The sequence below is a fragment of the Tachysurus vachellii genome, chromosome 9, assembly GCF_030014155.1.
Source record: "Tachysurus vachellii isolate PV-2020 chromosome 9, HZAU_Pvac_v1, whole genome shotgun sequence".
Taxonomy (NCBI): Eukaryota; Metazoa; Chordata; class Actinopteri; order Siluriformes; family Bagridae; genus Tachysurus; species Tachysurus vachellii.
Window position 1 is genome coordinate 25,796,046 of NC_083468.1, and position 23,118 is coordinate 25,819,163.

The 23,118-nt window shown below is 40.2% G+C and overlaps 1 protein-coding gene across 2 annotated transcripts in view; it reads left to right on the forward strand.

Annotated features, from left to right (window-relative positions):
- kcnab1a (potassium voltage-gated channel subfamily A regulatory beta subunit 1a) overlaps positions 1–23,118 on the forward strand; it is a 111,450-nt gene that overhangs the window by 17,425 nt on the left and 70,907 nt on the right. The window contains exon 1 of one of the 2 annotated variants that reach the window (XM_060878374.1): positions 3,696–4,209. The exons of the other annotated variant lie outside the window; for it this stretch is intronic. Within the exon in view, the coding sequence (XP_060734357.1) occupies positions 3,998–4,209 (212 nt within the window). The 5' untranslated portion in view covers positions 3,696–3,997. Of the gene's footprint in view, positions 1–3,695; positions 4,210–23,118 lie in introns of those variants that run through there. 2 annotated transcript variants of the gene reach the window in all.

The following is a 23,118-nucleotide window of genomic DNA, read 5'->3' on the forward strand; positions in this document are numbered from 1 at the left end:
CACACACGATCAGTGGTAAGAGACATATTAGAATGAAAGGCAGTGAACAGGATATTGACTCTCTCTCCCACACACACACACACACACACACAACCGGAGAATGTGAAACTCATCAAATTAAGAGAGTGAGTGATGGGTCGGCGAAGATGGAGTCGGTCAATGTGTCAGTGTGTAAGGCAATTAACAGGGTCACTGTAACACTGTCCTGAGCATTATTATTATTATTGACCTGCAGCACTTGTGTGAGGGTGTGTGTGTGTGTGTGTGTGTAGAAGTATTTATCCTGAAGTCAGTTATTCCTCTTCCACCACAGCAGTTTGCCGCATGTTGAACTGGCTAAAGAAAGTCAGGTCTTTAATATTTGATCAGTTTATAGTTATGTTGAACAGGTTTGTTCCTGTCCTCACATACGCTATAGCACCTCTAAACACTCGTTCTTTTACTCGCACCTCTTTTTCTTTCTCTTAATATGTTACTGCTGCATAAAAAAATGCTCACACTGGAGACTCCTTCAGCAAAATGTTACATAAACGTCTCTGAAAACAAAACCGTAAATCTATTTTATCGCTGCAAATCTCCAAGTAACGCTTGACACACTAACATCTATTTGTTGATGGTTACTGTCACTCGTGTCACAGAAAGTCGCGGTGTGTGTGTGTGTTAACGTCGTGTCTTGAATCTGTTTACATGGAGCGTCCTTTATAGACGTCCCTGTGAACGAGCTGTTACTATAGCGATGATAACAAGCACAGGGATTCAAACCTGCACCAAAGTCTGTACCGCTGTCGTAGAGAAATTGACAACACCATGTCATGAGCTCTTAACACTTCCACTGTAGTGTTAATTTCATTCCCTTTTTTAATGAAAACACTATTCTTGTGTCTCACCTCCTGTTTCTGTCAGAAATACGAGGCAGAGCGAGATGAAATCTCACTCAGACCTTTATTTAGCCTTAAGAAGGTAAAAACAAGCAGATCTGAGTAAACAGAAAACAAGAAAATAGAAAGAAATGTGAAAAGGGCACTGGAGCTTTATTAGTGTCAAGTGTGTGCATGAATGGAGGAGGAGGTGGTGGAGGAAGCGTGGAGAATTATTATGCTTAGTTATTAGGTTGTGTGTGTATGTGTGTGTGTGTGTGTGGTGTTCAGGAAGCAAAGGTCAGCCCCGTAACCGTGGTTACATCTCAGCTTCTCTTTATATAAGAAGGAAAACAAACACAAACCACAGAAACTGAGCTTTATCATCTACAGAAAATTTACATGTTAGATATTAGACTTTAATATAGGAGATAAGAACAACTCTGATATTACACACACACACACACACACACACACACATTTCCAGCCACAAGACAAAAGAAGACAGAAGGACAGGACATATGTAACCTGAAGAAACACTAGAGATATCAGTGTAAAAGAAATTTGTTGGAATGTTTACAATTTATAATTCATATAAAACTGAATAAAAATCTTTTACTTCTAAGGTACAGATAAATGACTATCATGACTAATGGTGATAACAGTTACCTTAGTTTATGGATGTAAATAAGACAAGTTGAATGATTCGATTCCTCGTGTCAACATGTTTGACTGGCGGCTCCGGACTCAGAACAGATGATGTACCGGTTTTGAACTGAACACATTCTGGGAGTAAACAAAATGACAAACCTGAGAAAACTCGGAGAAGCTCTGAGTTAACTCTGAGCCCTGGAGCTAGTCTTGGGACTGACGAGCTGCTGTCAGCTAAATAATTTACATAAATGCATGTGATCGCTGCAATAGAGGATCTGATACAGGAGGCTGAGCTGGTTCAGGTTTAGAAAGATGAACTATGGAGGTTAGGGTTCAGGTTAATGGTTCAGTTTAAGGTTAAAGGTTGGTTTTATTGTAGGGTTTAAGTTTTATTGATTAGGGTTAAGTGTTAAGGTTTGGCTCAGCGGTTAGTGTTAAGGGATAAGGATTAGGGTTAAGGGTTAGGGATTAGGGTTAAGGGATAGGGATTAGGGTTAAGGGATAGGGATTAGGGTTAAGGGTTAAGGGTTAGGGATTAGGGTTAAGGGTTAGGGATTAGGGTTAAGGGATAGGGATTAGGGTTAAGGGATAGGGATTAGGGTTAGGGTTAAGGGATAGGGATTAGGGTTAAGGGTTAGGGATTAGGGTTAAGGGTTAGGGATTAGGGTTAGGGATTAGGGTTAAGGTTGAAGTCAGTGGTTAGGGTTAAGGGTTAGGTTTAGGGTGAGTTTTATTATTGGGGTTAGAGTTAAGAATTAGGGGTTAGGATTAGAGTTAAGGGATCAGGTCATGTTTATGGTTAAGGGTTATGATTTAGGGTTAAGAGTTAGGGGTTGGGGTCAGTGTAAGGCATTGGGGTTAAGTTTTGGGGTTAAGTGTTAATTGTTAAGTTTGAGGGGTTATGGTTAAGAGTTAGGGTTAAAGGTTAGGGGTTGGGGTTGGTGTATGGGGTACTGGTTAAGGGTTAGGGTTAAGGGTTAGGATTAAGGGTTAGGGTTAGGGTTAGGGGTTAGGTTTAGGATTAAGGGTTAGGGTTAGGGGTTAGTGTTATTGGCTTAGGTTTAGGGGTTAATGTTTAAAGTTTGGAATTAAAGGTTAGAATTAAAAACTAAATGTTATGTTTTTTTCATCCATTGATTATCTTTGCTACAGAACTCTTTAGTGTTTTGTGCTTTTTAGTATCTGGTTTAATCACTTTTGTCGGTTCTGTATACAGTCGATAAAAGCGTTTTAGAGGTTTATGTAAAACCACCAGAGTTTCCTTTCAGAGAATTCTTTACCACCAGAACAACCTCTGAGGAAGATTTCCTGAATGTGAGGAATAAATGAGGCATTTTATCTTCAGTAGAATCTCATAATTATCCAATAAACACAACAATACAAATCAATTAAACATGATGCTCTACTGCAGTGTACACAGCTGTGTATTGTGTTACTGTGACTGTGTGTTGTTGTGCTTTTCCTGCATGATGTTTCTTTCTTTTTGATGCTTTGTGAGTTTCTTAGAGATAAACAGTTTTCCCGTGCTAATTATTTATGGGTCTCTCTCTCTCTCTCTCTCTCTCTCTTTTTCAGTGTGTCTGTAAACCAACAGAAAGTACACCAATTTATATTCACTGCTAAGCATTGTTGCGCTAAGCTGAAGACTGGGGGTGGGGGTGCTTATATACTGTGTGTTTGTGAGAGAGAGACACATAATATATAATGATGTGCCTAATGATGTCATATATGATGTGATGATGTGTTAAAACCTCCAAGAGCGAGAAAGAGTGTAAAACAGAGAACCAGAGAGAATGAAATTAGCAGCTAGTAGGCAGACGAGAGAGCGAGCGAGCGAGAGAGAGAGAGAGAGAGAGAGAGAGAGAGAGAGAGAGAGACTTTAGAGTCTTATCACTCTCATGGATCTGCAGCTTTGCAGCTGAGCTCACCAGAAGATAATCATCTCAGGAGTGAGAATGAGAGAAAGAAGAGGAGGAGAGAGCAAATGACAGCAGTAAATTTGACTGTGGTGGAAGAACGAGCAAAGAACCTGAAGAGACGCAGAGAGAGAGAGAGAGAGAGAGAGAGAGAGAGAGAGAGGTGGAATATAGTGAACCTGATGAAAAGCGCTGGACCGTCCTAACATCCCCTCACTCCCTCGCTTCCTCCCTCCTCTTCTAGCCGGCTTCTTTGTCACTGACCCTGATCAAGATTCTCTCAGTGTGTGTGCTGTGTGAAGTGTCTCCGCAGCGCTCGCACTTGCACTCACGCTCAGCCGAACACATTCACACGCACATGTTCACACACACACACACACACACACACACACACACACACACACACAAAGAAGAGGAGGAGGACGGCTCAGGATTAAGGCTGGACTAACTTTCCGCTTCTCTGAGATGGACTGAAGTGAGTGTACGCTGTCCTGCACACTCGTACAAGACGCACAACTCCTCCGGATCTCCACAGCGTCCTCGTCCTCATCCTCGTCCTCACTGGCCGTCATGCAGGTGTCCATCGCCTGCACCGAGCACAATCTGAAGGGCCGGAATGGAGAACACGGCAAGCAGAGTGCCACCAGTCCTAACGTGGTGAACGCAGCTCGCGCCAAATTTCGCACCGTGGCCATCATCGCGCGCAGCTTCGGCTCCTTCACCCCACGTCACCACATCTCTCTCAAAGAGTCCACCGGAAAACACACGGGAATGAAGTACCGGTATGTTGGGCTGCTTTACTGCACCACATCTTACACCTTTCTTGTTCATTCTTCCCTCAATCATGTCTCTCTCTCTCTCTGTATTTTTTTTTACTTCTTCTCCATGCTTTTCTATTTCTTTTTATTTCTAGTTAAAGCACAGTTTTATACATTTCTCTTCGTTTATCTCTCTCTCTCTCTCTCTCTCTCTCTCTCTCTCTCTCTCTCTCTCTCTCTCTCACTCACTTTGTTAGTGAATGTAAATCCATTATTTTCCAATGACTTGGACAACTGAATCCCTCAGATCACCTCCTGAGCCTCTGTCTGACTGGTGTTAGTCACTCTGAACTTTATTTTATTTTTTTCGTGTAAATGCATCACTGTTATTCAATTCATCAGACAAACTGAGCAAAGTGCTAATGCAGTTTGGCTTCACTTTTTTAAAAGTATTAATTATAACTGAAAAAGACAAAACACAGGACAGGGAAGTGTTACGACATCATATAATATAACAGCCAATCACGTTCCAGCATGCAAAAACAAACCAGATTATTTTTTTTCTAATTTTTTTCTCAGCACAATCTTTCATCTGATTTATCATCTATTCTCTCTCTTTCTCTCTCTCACTCTCTGTCACTCTTTCTCCCTCTCTGTTAATTCTCCAACACTTCAGAATTCCTGTGTCTTCTTCATCCTCATTACTCATTCCTCACTCTTCCTTGTTTGGAATTTTCTCTCTCTCTCTCTCTCTCTCTCTCTCTCTCTCTCTCTCTCTCTCTCTCTCTCTCTCATATGGTGGTCTGTGTTAGCATGCTGTAAGTACTGTTGTATACATCCATAGAGCTGATTTGTGATGCAGATGAGTGTGTGCACTAGGTATGAATGTGTTTGTTGTATATGAATCATTGTCAGAGAGCTACAGGAAGTGTGTGTATGACTGGTTCTACACTGTGGCTTGCAGCTGCTCTGTATTCATGTCTGCTCCGTGTAAATCCACACTTGGGCGGTGACAGTGATGAGGATGCAGGAGAAGGCTTGCTCGAGACCTCATAACTTTCCAGGATGTTGAGTGTGGTGTGATTGTTCTGTACTGTAGTGTTGAGTGTGGTGTGTTTGTTCTGTACTGTAGTGTTGAGTGTGTTTGTTCTGTACTGTAGTGTTGAGTGTGGTGTGTTTGTTCTGTACTGTAGTGTTGAGTGTGTTTGTACTGTACTGTAGTGTTGAGTGTGTTAGTTCTGTAGTGTAGTGTTGAGTGTGGTGTGTTTGTTCTGTACCGTAGTGTTGAGTCTGTTTGTTCTGTACTGTAGTGTTGAGTGTGTTTGTTCTGTACTGTAGTGTTGTGTGTGTTTGTTCTGTACTGTAGTGTTGAGTGTGTTTGTACTGTACTGTAGTGTTGAGTGTGGTGTGTTTGTTCTGTACTGTAGTGTTGAGTGTGTTTGTACTGTACTGTAGTGTTGAGTGTGTTAGTTCTGTAGTGTAGTGTTGAGTGTGGTGTGTTTGTTCTGTACCGTAGTGTTGAGTCTGTTTGTTCTGTACTGTAGTGTTGAGTGTGTTTGTTCTGTACTGTAGTGTTGTGTGTGTTTGTTCTGTACTGTAGTGTTGAGTGTGTTTGTACTGTACTGTAGTGTTGAGTGTGTTTGTTCTGTACTGTAGTGTTGAGTGTGTTTGTTCTGTACTGTAGTGTTGAGTGTGTTTGTTCTGTACTGTAGTGTTGAGTGTGTTTGTACTGTAGTGTTGAGTGTGTTTGTACTGTACTGTAGTGTTGAGTGTGTTTGTACTCTAGTGTTGAGTGTGGTGTGTTGAGTGTGGTGTGTTTGTTCTGTACTGTAGTGTTGAGTGTGTTTGTTCTGTACTGTAGTGTTGAGTGTGTTTGTACTGTAGTGTTGAGTGTGTTTTGTTCTGTACTGTAGTGTTGAGTGTGTTTGTTTTGTACTGTAGTGTTGAGTGTGTTTGTACTGTATTGTAGTGTTGAGTGCGTTTGATCTGTACTGTAGTGTTGAGTGCGTTTGTTCTGTACTGTAGTGTTGAGTGCGTTTGTTCTGTACTGTAGTGTTGAGTGCGTTTGTTCTGTACTGTAGTGTTGAGTGCGTTTGTTCTGTACTGTAGTGTTGAGTGTGTTTGTTCTGTACTGTAGTGTTGAGTGTAGTGTGTTTGTATTGTAGTGTTGAGTGTGTTTGTACTGTAGTGTTGAGTGTGTTTGTTCTGTACTGTAGTGTTGAGGGTGTTTGTTCTGTACTGTAGTGTTGAGTGCGTTTGTTCTGTACTGTAGTGTTGAGTGCGTTTGTTCTGTACTGTAGTGTTGAGTGTAGTGTGTTTGTATTGTAGTGTTGAGTGTGTTTGTACTGTAGTGTTGAGTGTGTTTGTTCTGTACTGTAGTGTTGAATGCGTTTGTTCTGTACTGTAGTGTTGAGTGTAGTGTGTTTGTACTGTAGTGTTGAGTGTGGTGTGTTTGCACTGTAGTGTTGAGTGTGGTGTGTTCAGTAAAGGTCAGTGTTTAGAGATGCTGCCTGACACATCAGTCATTATATAAACTCAGTCATTACTCATTCACACACCGGAATTTTCCGTTTGGCTTCAGCCTCTTCACCAGAAACTGGATCTGTGATCATGTCAGCTTCAGCTCATGTACTCTAGCTGTCTATCATCAGGTCACATGACAGGAAGTTGGCATGTTTTTTTTTTTACTTTGAAGCAGTAAGTCATTCCTGCTCAGTCACATGGCAGTAAATAGCTGAAGCTTTAGACCTTTATATTTGCTGATTATTTGTGTATTTAATTCTGTCGTATCTGTCGGGTTGCTCACACACCTCAAGCAGTTCTGAGTAACATAACAGTATTGTTAAAGATCATTTTATAGATCTTTTGCTTTCTGAATAAAAAGAGAGAAGGAGAAGGAGTCTCCAGTGTGAGAGATCACAGTAACTCTGAGTGAGAGATCACAGTAACTCTGTGTGAGAGATCACAGTAACTCCAGTGTGAGAGATCACAGTTACTCTGAGTGAGAGATCACAGTAACTCTGAGTGAGAGATCACAGTTACTCTGTGTGAGAGATCACAGTAACTCTGTGTGAGAGATCACAGTAACTCTGTGTGAGAGATCACAGTAACTCTGTGTGAGAGATCACAGTAACTCTGAGTGAGAGATCACAGTAACTCTGAGTGAGAGATCACAGTAACTCTGAGTGAGAGATCACAGTAACTCTGAGTGAGAGATCACAGTAACTCTGAGTGAGAGATCACAGTTACTCTGAGTGAGAGATCACAGTAACTCTGAGTGAGAGATCACAGTAATTCTGAGTGAGAGATCACAGTTGCTGTGTGAGAGATCACAGTAATTCTGAGTGAGAGATCACAGTAACTTTGAGTGAGAGATCACAGTTACTCTGAGTGAGAGATCACAGTTACTCTGAGTGAGAGATCACAGTTACTCTGAGTGAGAGATCACAGTAACTCTTGAGTGAGAGATCACAGTAACTCTTGAGTGAGAGATCACTGTAACTCTGAGTGAGAGATCACAGTAACTCTTGAGTGAGAGATCACAGTAACTCTTGAGTGAGAGATCACAGTAACTCTGAGTGAGAGATCACAGTAACTCTGAGTGAGAGATCACAGTAACTCTTGAGTGAGAGATCACAGTAACTCTTGAGTGAGAGATCACTGTAACTCTTGAGTGAGAGATCACAGTAACTCTGAGTGAGAGATCACTGTAACTCTGAGTGAGAGATCACAGTAACTCTTGAGTGAGAGATCACAGTAACTCTGAGTGAGAGATCACAGTAACTCTGAGTGAGAGATCACAGTAATTCTGAGTGAGAGATCACAGTTACTCTGTGTGAGAGATCACAGTAATTCTGAGTGAGAGATCACAGTAACTTTGAGTGAGAGATCACAGTAACTCTGAGTGAGAGATCACAGTAACTCTGAGTGAGAGATCACAGTAACTCTGAGTGAGAGATCACAGTAACTCTTGAGTGAGAGATCACAGTAACTCTGAGTGAGAGATCACAGTTACTCTGAGTGAGAGATCACAGTAACTCTTGAGTGAGAGATCACAGTAACTCTTGAGTGAGAGATCACTGTAACTCCAGTGTGAGAGATCACAGTAATTCTGAGTGAGAGATCACAGTAACTTTGAGTGAGAGATCACAGTTACTCTGAGTGAGAGATCACAGTTACTCTGAGTGAGAGATCACAGTAACTCTGAGTGAGAGATCACAGTAACTCTTGAGTGAGAGATCACAGTAACTCTTGAGTGAGAGATCACAGTAACTCTTGAGTGAGAGATCACTGTAACTCCAGTGTGAGAGATCACAGTAACTCTTGAGTGAGAGATCACTGTAACTCCAGTGTGAGAGATCACAGTAACTCTGAGTGAGAGATCACAGTAACTCTGAGTGAGAGATCACAGTAACTCTTGAGTGAGAGATCACAGTAACTCTTGAGTGAGAGATCACAGTAACTCCAGTGTGAGAGATCACAGTAATTCTGTGTGAAGGAGTCACCAGTGTAACAGACTGAGGTAAAACTGTAAGTGTAAAAGTTCTCTTCAGGACAGAGCAGTTCACACTCTACACTGTCTCAAGCTCTGTTTTGTCTTATTGACTTCATGAGAGAAGAAGGAACAAGAAGACAGACGGGTGAAGGAACGACGGTTCTAACTGCTACACCATGTTCATCTCTGGCTACATTAAAACATGCCTTTATCATATGATTTATTAGACAACCGTCTCTCTGTCTGTCTGTCTGTCTCTCTGTCTGTCTGTCTGTTTGTCTCTATCTGTCAGTCTCTACCTGTCTCTATCTGCTTGCCTGACTCAGACTCTCTGTCCTTATGTCTCTTGTGTCGGCCTATCCCTCTGTCTCTCTATCTGTCCATCTGTCTCTCTGTCTGTCTGTCTTTCTCTCTCTTTCTGTCTCTTTTTCTTGCTCGCTATCTGTCTGTCCATCTCTCTTTTTGTCCATCTGTCTCTTTCTGTCTCTATCTCTATCCTATCTCTATCTCTGTCTCTATCTCTACCCCTATCCCCCCCCCCATGTTCATCTGTCTCACTCTGTCTCTATCTACACTCTCTGGCTGTCTTTCTCTGTCTATTCTTCTCTCTTTGTCTGTTTTTCTTTTTCTGTCTTTCTGTTTCTCAGTTTGTGTGTGTGTGTGTGTGTGTGTGTGTTGTTGTCAGGTTGGTCAGTGTGATATTAAAGTGTCTGTGCTGCAGTGCAGTGAACAGGAAAGAAGAGAAGAGTTTTCTACAAATAACATGTTTTTATTTCACATCGATCAAAACATCACTGAATACACACCTGATGTGTAAATGCATGTCAGTCACACACACACACACACACACACACACACACACACACACACACACACACACACACACACAATGATTGTCACTGTCACTATACAGTATCATGTTGCTGTTAGTATTAGATGTTACGTTCTGTTGTACCCCAGTCAGGGACTGTGTGTAGTAAACATTTTACATCACACATCACTTCCTGTGTGATGACCTGGACATTGTAAATCACAGAAAAAAATCTCTTTCACAACTCATTCATTCATTCATCTTCTACCGCTTATCCGAACTACCTCGGGTCACGGGGAATCTCAGGCGTCATCGGGCATCAAGGCAGGATACACCCTGGACGGAGTGCCAACCCATCACAGGGCACACACACACACTCTCATTCACACACTACGGATAATTTTCCAGAGACGCCAATCAACCTACCATGCATGTCTTTGGACCGGGGGAGGAAACCGGAGTACCCGGAGGAAACCCCCGAGGCACGGGGAGAACATGCAAACTCCACACACACAAGGTGGAGACGGGAATCGAACCCCAAACCCTGGAGGTGTGAGGCGGACGTGTTAACCACTAAGTCACCGTGCCCCTCTTTCACAACTGAAATTTGAAATAAAATAAATGAGCAGAAATAATAATAAATTAATAAGTAAACAAATTAGCAAATAAATAAATAGATTTTAAAAATGTATTTTTTTCTTTAGAATTAATAAATAAATGTTAACACATTTTTATTTAAAATAATATTTAAATATTGTTAGTTAATTATCATTTAAATTTGCATCTGAATCTTAATAAACAAACAAACAAACAAAAAAATTAAGTCAAAGAAAGATCATTCCTTTCTCTATCTTCCTGTCTTTATGGTGAAGGAGCCACAGATAGATTTTCATTTTGTTTCAACAATCATTTATAATAAATGCAGGATTTTAAGAAACATTTTTCCATAACGATAAATTTTGGCTAAAGAGGATTAGTCTAAATCCCGTCATCACCAAGCCGAGAGTGCTGGGTCCATGAGGACGGGTTTAACCTTTAACCTGCTCAGCTGAACTGTATCGTGGATAAAACTAAATGCTTTGATCTGTTGAATAATCACTTAATCAGATCAGAAGGTTTCTCCATCTGATGCTCTCGTAGACCGGCGTAGACTCGAACCGATCGCAGAGATCTGTGGGTTCTCAGCAGGAGAGCAGCTGCAAAGATAAAGTTTCTGTCTGTTCTTTCATTCAGAAACATCTCGTAGGTTTCTCACATGGATCCTCTGGTGTGTGGTGGTGTGTTTTCTGTCAGCTGGCGTGAGACCCACGAATGTTATTTCCTCTGATCTTTTCAGCTCTCTGCTCTGTCAGTTTTATGAGTTTTACCAACTGAGATAAGGCAAGCAAAATCTCTTGGCATTTTTAAATCTCAGCTTAAAACTCATTTTTGATTCACTCACACAATCACACACTACGGACAATTTTACAGAGATGCCAATCAACCTACCATGCATGTCTTTGGACCGTGGGAGGAAACCGGAGTACCCGGAGGGAACCCCCGAGGCACGGGGAGAACATGCAAACTCCACACACACAAGGCGGAGGCGGGAATCAAACCCCCAACCCTGGAGGTGTGAGGCGAACGTGCTAACCACTAAGCCACCGTGCCCCCTAGTCTATTCTTGTTGCTTTAATTTTAATTTTGTTGTTTTATTTGCTTTTGTAAAGCGCTTTGAGGTGTACTTTTAAACAGGAAAGAAGAGAAGAGTTTTCTACAAATAACATGTTTTTATTTCACGTCGATCAAAACATCACTGAATACACACCTGATGTGTAAATGCATGTCAGTCACACACACACACACACACACACACACACACACACACACACACAATGAATGTCACTGTCAGTCAAATGAATGTTCTGTTGTACCCCAGTCAGGGACTATGTGTACTTTTAAAGGCACTATAGAAAATTAAGGTTATTATTATTGTTATTATTATGAGAGGGTTTAGCGACAGCCATTGTACTCGTCTCAGCTCGGCTCGAGCAGAGTTTACTCTCTGACCTTTCGGCGGCACCGAGCCGAGCATCCATCCGGCTCCTTCCAGATCCGCTGAAAGGTCAGCCACAACAAACACAAGATGCGCCTCCTGTTTCCAAAAATGACAGCTGTTAGAAAATCTGAAACTGTCGCTTCACTACGGTTGTATTTTTATTTTTAGTAGCCAATTTAGATACAGAATTATTGGCACCTCTAAGGAAAATAATATACAATAAAAAACGGTGTACAATAATTGCAAAAAAAGTTTTTAATTGAACGTTCTGCCTCCTGATGAGGAAGTGAAATTAATCACAAAAGGATTATTTACATACAGTACTTTATTTCTTTATTTTGTTCACAATCTCCGCTGTATCATTAAGTGTTTCTGTAATGAGACGAGACATAAGGAGTCTCCAGTGTCAGGGGTCTGTAACAGTCAGAGAAAGATGGAAAAAAAGGAACATTTTGTTTTGCAGACATTAAACAACATTAAATGTAACCATTAAAGGATAAAAAATATAATGTATTGTTCTTTAATAAACACAAAAATTTAATCGCTGGCAAATTGCTGTTGTAAAAGAGGAATAAAATGCATCAGGACATGCATGTTCAGTGTGAAAAAATGTTCAGTTTCAGGATGTTAAGAACATGCAGGATTCTTACACTTTAACTGTTTTTATTGCACAGTGTGTGAATTGGGGTTTTTATGGGACAGCAGGATATTAAAAGCAAATCAGCCTGAAAAAATATAACAAAAAAAAAACAAAAAAAAAACATAGTGTGTGTGTCCTCTGGCTTGGAAAAACTTCAGAGTGACTGACTGTTACCATTAAACCTCTTTTCCCCGTTAGCAAATCCATCAGTTCGACATTAGATTCACCTCACAGTCGCCTCTCTGTCCTGAGGCCTAATGCTTCTCACAAAGACAGGAGAGAAAATGAAGAGCAGCTTTAACACGTTCTAAAACCACCTGAGCCTCGAAAGTGGACAACTTGATTCATATACACTCTAGACGACTTCATCACTTTACCACTTTACCAAATCACACACTAGATCACTCCATCTGTTTACTAAATCACACACTAGATCACATCTGTTTACTAAATCACACACTAGATCACTCCATCTGTTTACTAAATCACACACTAGATCACTCCATCTGTTTACTAAATCACACACTAGATCACTACATCTGTTTACTAAATCACACACTAGATCACTCTATCTGTTTACTAAATCACACACTAGATCACTCCATCTGGTTACTAAATCACACACTAGATCACTCCATCTGTTTACTAAATCACACACTAGATCACTTCATCTGTTTACTAAATCACACACTAGATCACTCCATCTGTATACTAAATCACACACTAGATCACTCCATCTGGTTACTAAATCACACACTAGATCACTTCATCTGTTTACTAAATCACACACTAGATCACTCCATCTGGTTACTAAATCACACACTAGATCACTCCATCTGGTTACTAAATCACACACTAGATCACTCCATCTGGTTACTAAATCACACACTAGATCACTCCAACTGTTTAGTAAATCACACACTAGATCACTCCATCTGGTTACTAAATCACACACTAGATCACTTCATCTGTTTACTAAATCACACACTAGATCACTCCATCTGGTTACTAAATCACACACTAGATCACTCCATCTGGTTACTAAATCACACACTAGATCACTCCATCTGGTTACTAAATGACACACTAGATCACTCCAACTGTTTAGTAAATCACACACTAGATCACTCCATCTGGTTACTAAATCACACACTAGATCACGCCATCTGTTTACTAAATTTTACCTAATCACACAGTAATCACTCCACCACTTTACTTAATCACACACTAGAGGACTCCAGCAATTTACCCAAACACGCTAAATCACTCCACCTCTTTACACTCCATTTTATCTAAACACACACTAGATGACTCCAGGTGTTTACCAAAACACACACTATATCACTCAAGTTTTTTTAACCAAACAAACAGTAGATCACTCCACAATTTCCCATGCACACAATAGATCTCCCATTACTAGCCTATACACACTAAATCATGCAAACACAAGATCACCAATAAAATGTCCCCAATCACACACTACATCATTCCAACTGTTTAACCAATCACACACTAAATCACAACACAGCTTTAGCCAAATACATACAAGATCACTCGAGATCGTTACATAAACACACACTAAATCACTCCACAGCTTTAGCCAAACACACACAAGATCACTCGAGATCGTTACATAAACACACACTAAATTACTCCACCTCTTTAGCTAAACTTGATCACTCCAACTGTTTACCCAAACACACATTAGATCACCCCACCAATTTACTCAAACATACACTAGATCACTCCAGCTATTTACATACTGTAAATACACACTAGATCACTTCACCTCTTTACCCAAATACACCCTGGATCATTCTAGCTCTTAATCCAAACATACACTAAATCACTCCACCAGTGTAACAAAACACACCCTAGACCACTAGAGCTTTTTATTCAAACACACAATAGATTGCTCCAACTCTTTATCCACACACAGAAAGCACTTTATCCAAAAAGAGCTGCAGCCAGTTGTTATTCTTCAGAACAACTGTTTCATGTGAGAGCAGCCTTTAAACGGGAAACCACTCAGGGAACAAAACCCTTCTCTCCAATAAGTCTCCTCAAAAGATCATCCCATATTACCACCCATACTAGTTACACTGCTGCTTACATTCTCCTAGACTTTCTGCTCTGGCTTGTATTCACACTTCATCTTTTCCTGATCACTTGCCATTAAATTCCTATTTAAAAGTGCATGTGTGAAAGGGATGAACTGTAGCTTAGAGTGGATTAAATGGAAACGTGAGACCGTGTGAGACCATGTGATACAGCTGGCTGACTGAGATTTAGTGTTCTAAATTAAAGTGTAATGATGAACAGACTACGCTCCAAAGTAATGCTAATCAAAGCGTGGGTCTGAGACTTTACAACGAAAGGACGCTCTTTGATTTTTCATACGAAGCACCAGGTGCTGCAGCTGTTGGAAATCTTAAGAATTCATTCTTTTCCATGTTTTTGCAGTGGAACTTAAATTGACTTAATTGATCATAAATAAAAAAATCATGATCTGTCATAAATCTATACAAAACAGTCTATAATATTGAGAGAAAAATCGATATCATTTTCAATTTAAAATTTTAATAGTCGTCATCATTAGTCAAATAATTGCACCTGTTTCTGGAAGAACCCAGAGAACCGAAATATACAGCTTCATGAAAAACAAAACACTATCATAACAAGTCGAGGACAAAGATCTGGAAAAGTATCAACCGTGATTAAAAAAAATAAATTACTTTTAAACACTTTTATTAAAAATAGAAAAAAAAATCAGTGTGATGGGGTAAATCATGGGGGAAGTCATGGCCTAACGGTTAGAGTGTTTGACTTCTAACCCTAAGGTTGTGGGTTCGAGTCTCGGGCCGGCCACAACTGAGGTTCCCTTGAGCAAGGCACCGAACCCCCCACCCCCACCCCAACTGCTCCCCGGGTGCCACAGCATAAATGGCTGCCCACTGCTCTGGGTGTGTGTTCATGGTGTGTGTGTGTTCACTGCTGTGTGTGTGCACTTTGGATGAGTTAAATGCAGAGAAAGAATTCTGAGTGTGGGTCACTGTACTTAGCTGTACGTCACGTCACTAAATACTTTAATGCAAAACACTTTAAAACTCAAATTTAGTCTGGGCATTAAGACGATATAAAAACAACAGTGTGATCAATTATGTCAATTATATAAAAAATATTTTTAAACTAAATATTAGACACTGATTGGAAGCAGCTAATCAATTTTAAAATCGATTTTAAAATCAATTTTAAATTAAAAAAATGAACTTATTTATTTATTTATTTATTTATTTATTTATTTTTATTATTTTATCTATAATCATTATAATTCATATAAACCTATTTTTAAGTACCCCACGCTACCCCATGCTACCCCAGCCATTGTTTTTGATCATTTAATCACTGGAATTTGAGCTACAAAGTGGACAAAATAACCCTGTGCACAAACATTTATGATGCTGTAAATATCTCATATCTGTTCTTCAGACATTACTGAGCCTCTCTTGTGGTGGATTTGAGCAGCAAACCAACACCTTCTCTGTAGCACTTTTGGGAGAACGTAGGACAAGCGAGGAGTTTCAAGGTGTTGGCGTAATGAGAGGCGGCAGCTGTGAGCTCGTGATTAAAAAGCGAAGCAGAGCAGGTGAGGCTTTTCATACTGACAGCACTGTGGTGCTTAGTCCTCAGATCACATGAGAATCCACAGAGAGAGAGAGTTGATTATACAGTAGTCTGTCTACTAGGCTGTACACTATGGACAGAAATAGCATGTAGAAACTACAGACGTGTGACAAATGAAAGGTTTGCCTCCGTCCGTCAGCATATGTACTGCACAGATGATGGCTGCGAGGGTTGTGCGAATTCCAAAACATTTACTTGAACCTTTTTGCAAGCTTGGCTTTTCTCTGCGGTTTTATTTCAGCCATCAGATATCGAGCGTTTAAGAGTTCCAGTACCGCAGGTGGCGCTTTTCAGTTTTCCACGATAACACAAAGAAAATAAAGTTAAAACTATTTTTTTGTAAACAAAAAATATCTGCTTATTTTGTACTGTATTTTAATTGAGGAAAGAGAAATATTAGGCCTATTGTATATGAGAGCATCGAACGTTAGCATGCTAGTGATACCTGAGGGACACTTGGAATGAATCGGTTTGGACACGCCTCCTTACGTGAGGTCCGTTTGCGCTGAAATGATGTCATATTGTTCTTTTAGCATCAACTCCTTAAAAAAGTATGAGAGGTTTTTAGAAAGAAATGTAAATACATTAAATCAACAAATATACCGATACTGGGGCGTGGTCTATTCCAGCGTGACTCCGCCCAGAACAGTGTCTCACTGAATCAATGGCATGCTGTTCTGCTGTCCCTGCATCTTTTTAACACACTTTAAAAATATATTTATTTACAGATACTCTCTGACAATTCGACCTATGAATTACTTACGACAGAGGACATAGATACGACAATTTTATTTCGCACAGCAATTAATCGTAGCAGCCCTGTAAGATGCCTCACTTCCGTCTCGCTAGCGTTCAACAGATATGATTTTTTAATGAGTGTATGATACTTAGTTTTAGCGATTTCATTTTAGGGTTAGCGCCATCGTTAAAGTTTTTATAGCAGATAGAATTATTTATTGAATAAACTTTCTATTAGATTGCAATAGCCAAAAGTACTGTAAGTTGTTAAATTATTAACCAATTACCGTAGACTACGCCATACATGTCACCATTCTCCTGGGTAGGCTAGGTCATGGTTCAACTTCTAGTTACGATGGGGTCATGGGAACGCATCTCCTTTGTAATTTTGGGACTAGCTTTAAATTGTCCCTCGTTTGCATACTAAACAACACTCCTGAGCGCCTGAGGTGCCACGGGTAAAGGTTAGCATCGATTAAACAAATGAACCGAAGTGAAGTTATTTAAAACTCCTGACAGGAAGTTAATCTCTGAGAAGATAAAGGGAACACAATTAAAAAAAAAACAATTACAGAGTTCAGATAATTTCTTATTTGCATTTTCCATGCCTCTGTGATATCACTAATGCACAGGACAATATTCTGATAACAATTTAGCAGTGCAACATTGTGCAGCTCTAATCTCCCATCACTTCAGCTCGAATCCGAGGTCAACAATGAAAAGCATCCGAATGAAAAGTCCAAGCTGACACCAGGATTAATGTGTGGTGTGTTTCCTAATGATTTCTAAAGCTCATGACCTCGGACATATTGCGTTTTTTATTGTTATATTTAATGATGTCACCATGACAACACCCAGGCTGGTAAATGTAAAGGAAGGAAAAAAAACTTTAGTCCAACCAATTAAAATAGAGAACACTAACCCTATCTTTCTTAAATTGGTTAATCTGTTAGATCCATATGGCTTAAAGTTTGTGGTCAGAAGCAAATAAATATAAAGCGTGACAATTACAATTTCCCTTCAGTGGAACGAAGAGACTCGACCCTGTTCCAGTCTGACACAAAGTGCACAAAGCAGCTCCATGAAGACACGGTGTGGAGGTGAAGGTTGGAGTGGAAGAACCGAAGTGTCCTGCACTGAGCCCTGACTCTGACTCAACCCCACTGAACACCTTTGGGATGAACTGGAACTGGAGTCTCCTCAACATCCTGAACATCTGATCTGAGTCTGATCTCACTGATGCTCTTGTAGAATGAATGAAGGAACACAAACAACATCTAGTAGAAAGGGAAGAGAATAGAAGTACTAAGAATCTACATTACATCACAGTGAGATTCTTTCTTCACATATCCCAGCTTTGGAGGTTGGCGTCAGAGCACAGGGTCAGACATGATACAGCACCACTGGAGAAGTGAGGATTAAGGGCCTTACTTAAGGGCCCAACAGTGTCAGCTTGGCAGTGCTGGGGCTTGAACGCTGGTACTCTGATCAACAACCCAGAGCCTTAACCAAATGAGCCACCAAAGCTCCATCTTGTCTTTTTTCTAACCCTACAGACTCCTGATCCTGGTATACAGCTCATTTCTGGCTATAATATTGTGTCCTTCTCTCACGTGTAATTGACACTGCTGTACAGAGGCTTGGTCTGCACTTTCTACTCACTTGAGCTTTACAGGATGGATTTAAAAACGTGAAGTCTCTCGTCCTCGTCTGCTTCCTGTCTCCGAGTCCTCGGCTTGATCGGCTTTTCTTAAGTACTTTTACAGCAGCTGTCATCTTCATGCCGACAATTAAACCCTTTCCTCTATGAAAAGGTGGAAAAAAGTATTCTCCCAATCAGATGCTCGTGAGTGTGGGGAATTTGGAGGCTCGAGTTTCATTACCTGGAGACAGGAGATGAGACAATCTGTAAGAAAGACAGAGAAGGAAAGCAGCTTTTTTTTCTTTCAAAATTATAGAGTGATGAAAGCACAGGTCTTGATTTGTAACACTAATATCATCTGAACAGATAGATGATACTTTAACACTGTTTTCTTTTCCTTTTTAATGAAAGTGCTACACATTGAAAAGCCAAACTACTCCATAATAATAACACGGTCATGAATCGATAAGAACGATATGAACGAAATATTTAATAGATTTAAATATGACATGACCTTCACTCCAATAAACTGTAGAAACCACCAGCATACGTCACGGTCCCTATTCATAAAGACTCTAATAACGACCTCATACGAGAGCTCCTAATGAAGCTTAAACAATGTCTAACTATAAATCTTATCTTCAGAGAGATTCAGGACCAATCACAGAGCAACTCTGAGCCAGGAAATACAACATCCTTTATCGTAGAGAGGGGGCGGGGCTTAACCTGTTACTAGGTGACACATTCTGTAGAAGGCTGTGATTGGTTGTCCGATATAAAATAGGAGCGCATTTAAAATCTGGTCTATTTTAAACCTTCACTTTGTCTCTATGTTAAGATATTTGACACTATATGGTGTAGGGATTACATTGGTGACCGATCATATTACAGATGTTCTAACATCTGTATGTTATAAATGTAATAAATGTAAATGTAAACATCTCTGACACAGAGCAGAAATGTCAGAGAGACAAATTATATCATTTCTGCTGCTCTGGGATTTCAGCTCTGTTTCTGAGACGTTAGAGTATCTCTAAATGCCATAGCGGCAGTATATATACTGTACAACACATTTCTTCTCCCTCTCAAATCTATTAAAAATCCTCCTCACAACTCCTTAGACCTTCTGAGCTCTTTTAAGGGTTAAGATGCTTCATGAAAAGCTTTTATAATTACTCAGATCTTCTCTTTAATATTAAGGGGAAACGTTGATTACGGACCTTGGTTTTTAATTTTTTATAACATATTTTATAGTATTTATTGAATTGGATTTTAAACTGGACACGATCAGACGTCTGTGTCCTCTGGGACAAGTGCGACATGGTATTGTTCTGTTGGTATCTTAATCTTTCGTGCTTACGTCAACGTCATTAATGGTCCTGAGCGTGTGACACGAACGTTTACGTCATTACGGTTTCCTTTAGAGAAAGACAGTTATTTGTGCGTCAAGAACATTTCCACCTACACCACATGCCTGTTTTTTTTTCTTTTCTAGTCAAGAATCTGGCTTTAATACGTTAACTATCGTCATGGAAACCTGAAATAAAGCACTAGAGCGAGTAAGCGTGCAAGGAAAATGACCTGCTTCAACGTGGCATTGGTGTAGAGCAGGTGTGTGTGGAGAGAAGAATGTGTAGTGTAGATACCTGAGAGTGAGAGAGAGAGAGAGAGAGAGAGAGAGAGAATATAGAAATTAATAATTTCAATCCTCCACCTTAGGTAGAAATCTCTTAAAAAACTGAGTTTTAAAGGTGGGGTCTCCGTTGTTTGAAAGCCAATGTTGACATTTGAAATCACCAAAACAAACACGCCCCTAACCCAAATTGGTCCCACCCCTGTTTTGATAGCTCCGCCCACACATACACCAGACAAGTATAACCCAAGTATAACCCAGACAAGAATTATGGCAGAACCTGTTGGGGCAGCTGACCGAGGGGATATTTTTATCAATAAATGAACACAATGAGTAATACTATGGTAATACAAATGTGTTTTTGTAGTACTGTGTGTTGTACAGTGAAAGGTTTAGCTTTGTTTCACGCAGAAGACGTTCAGTTCTCTCCAGTGCTGGAAAGCTGATCCTATATTAACACGTCCTACTTCTTGCCTTATCGTAAGCCTTTCTTCTCTTTCTTTCTTTGTTTTTATCCTCCATGTCAATGTTAAAACCGCTTTCTGCTAATCTCACACATGCGCACTGAACACTCTCTCCGCCCATATTGACGAGACACGCCCCTTTCTGCTCATTGGCTACACGTTAGTTTTGTTTTTGTTTTGTTTGCCAATCCAACGCAGTTTTCTGAAGCATTTCTCAAACAATGGAGACCCCACCTTTAAGTTTAATTACTTACTGTAAAGCTCTACAGTAGCAGTCTGGTGCGTTAATGCATCGCTAATGTTTCATTAAATCCAGACAGAACAAACATTAGCAGTAGCGCTTCACATTTTTACACATAAATTGTGTTGTTTTCTTTGTTTTTTTTTTTTCTCTCTTCAAAATGCCTCTTGTTACTGATCTGTAGCTTGGTTTTCCATTTCTTTTACCCAGTTATTAATACAACTCTTTTTAGACGTCAAGCAACTTCACCCTCGAATACACAATTGTTATAGGTACGATTTGAATTCTTGATTCTGATTGGTCAATATCGTTTAACAAAGAAAACACGTTCGAGGAGACGTGTATCATTTTAGATCAAATTCAATTCATCTGTATAAGGCTTTTAACTATGGACGTCATCTCAAAGCTTTAAACTTATTTCCTATTTATCTCTAAAGTTTATCCCTAATGATCAAACTTGAGGCCATCCTTAAAAATATACTTGTTTGCCGTAACCCGACCGACCCTGTCAATTTAGGACCGACTCAATTATTTTTTTTTGCTTTAAGTGTAAAGCAAATTTGTAAACTTGTAAATTTGCGTTAAGACCGACCAATTTTTTTTTAACTCTTCAAACAACTAACACAAATTCTATTGTTCAAAAATCTATTGCACAAATCGATTGGACCAACCAACACAAGTTTCGAAAACGAAAACAGGAAATTGATTTAACGGCCTTCTCTCGGAGCGCGTCCAGGTTTTTTTTTCTTCTTTGGAACGCGTCACACAGCAACCGCAGCGTCAGACACACGCAAAACAGCAAATAATACTTCTGCACAATGTTTCTCTTTATACAACAGAAATGTGAACGGTGCGTTCGACCGAAGACACGGGTTGAAGACCCAGTCAGTGACGTCACGATATGCTAATTTGTTTAAATTCATACCTACGTAATCACCATCACCAAAATTGTACTTTTTTTTTTACATTGAAACTTGAAAAAAAAAAATATAGACCTACCTACCAACCCTTTTTTTTTTTTTTACTGTTACTGCAAACCAAAATATTTTTAAGGATGGCCTGAGGTGGCGGCAAGGAAAAACTCCCTGAGACGATATGAGGAAGATACCTTGAGATGAACCAGACTCAGAAGGGAACCTCATCCTCATTTGGGTGACAAATTTCGAAGCAGGTGATAATTTAAATAAATCACTCACATTTTCATCTTCTACCGCTTATCCGAACTACCTCGGGTCACGGGGAGCCTGTGCCTATCTCAGGCGTCATCGGGCATCAAGGCAGGATACACCCTGGACGGTGTGCCAACCCATCACAGGGCACACACACACTCTCATTCACTCACACAATCACACACTAGGGACAATTTTCCAGAGATGCCAATCAACCTACCATGCATGTCTTTGGACCGGGGGAGGAAACCGGAGTACCCGGAGGAAACCCCCGAGGCACGGGGAGAACATGCAAACTCCACACACACAAGGTGGAGGCGGGAATCGAACCCCCAACCCTGGAGGTGTGAGGCGAACGTGCTAACCACTAAGTCACCGTGCCCCCCTTAAATAAATCATTGTTATCAAATTGCTGCATTGTGAGTGGAATAAAATAGTTCAGGATGTCGTTTTAACTTCACTCTATTGTTGATTATTTTTCTATAACTGCATGACACTGAAGCTGCGTCCCAAATTAACATAAAGAGCTAAAAGGTCTCATCTGTCGTGAAAGAAACGGCAGTTTTATAACTGAACTGCATAAATATTGGCACCTTTCACGTTCGCATTAAAGCCGCTTTCTTTAATTCTTCCTCTGATAGAAAATCTCTGGCGTGATAAGAAACGGTTCCAGTGTTCAGGAGTAAGATTGTGAGTCGCAGGGAATCTTAACGATTACAGCAGCTGCTCTTGGGTACAAATCTACAGTATCAACAGAATCAAATGGTGCTCATGTTGTATAGGAAGCTCAATAAGATTTTAAAGCTATCATCTTGTCCTGCTAATACTGTATGATTACCAGAGATGGGGGACTCGAGTCATATGACTTGACTTGAGTCAGACTTAAGTTGCAAATTCGGCTTGACTCGGAATTGAGTTAAATGATTCAGAGATGGGGGACTCGACTTGACTCGAGTCAGACTTAAGTCGCAAATTTGACTTGACTTTGACTCGACATTCATGACTTGAGACTTACTTGTGACTTGCACATGTGTGACTTACTCCCGCCTCTGATGATTACCTTGTCTACACATTACATATCACACACACACACACACACACACACACACACACACACAAAAACTCTGCTTTGTTCTGATGGCAGTAAATCAGTCTGCTGCAGTGCGGAGGAGCCAAGGCTAAATCTATCAGTACTATTAAAACACACACACACACACACACACACACACGCACAGTAAATCGATGTGGCAAACCTTAATCGTAGGAGTTGGATCAGGATCAGGAAGTAAAGGAAATCTGTAATCATGTGTGTAATATTGACATTTAATCTATAAAAAGCAGCAGTTCATCAGCGTCAGTGAGAAGCGTTCAGCGTTTT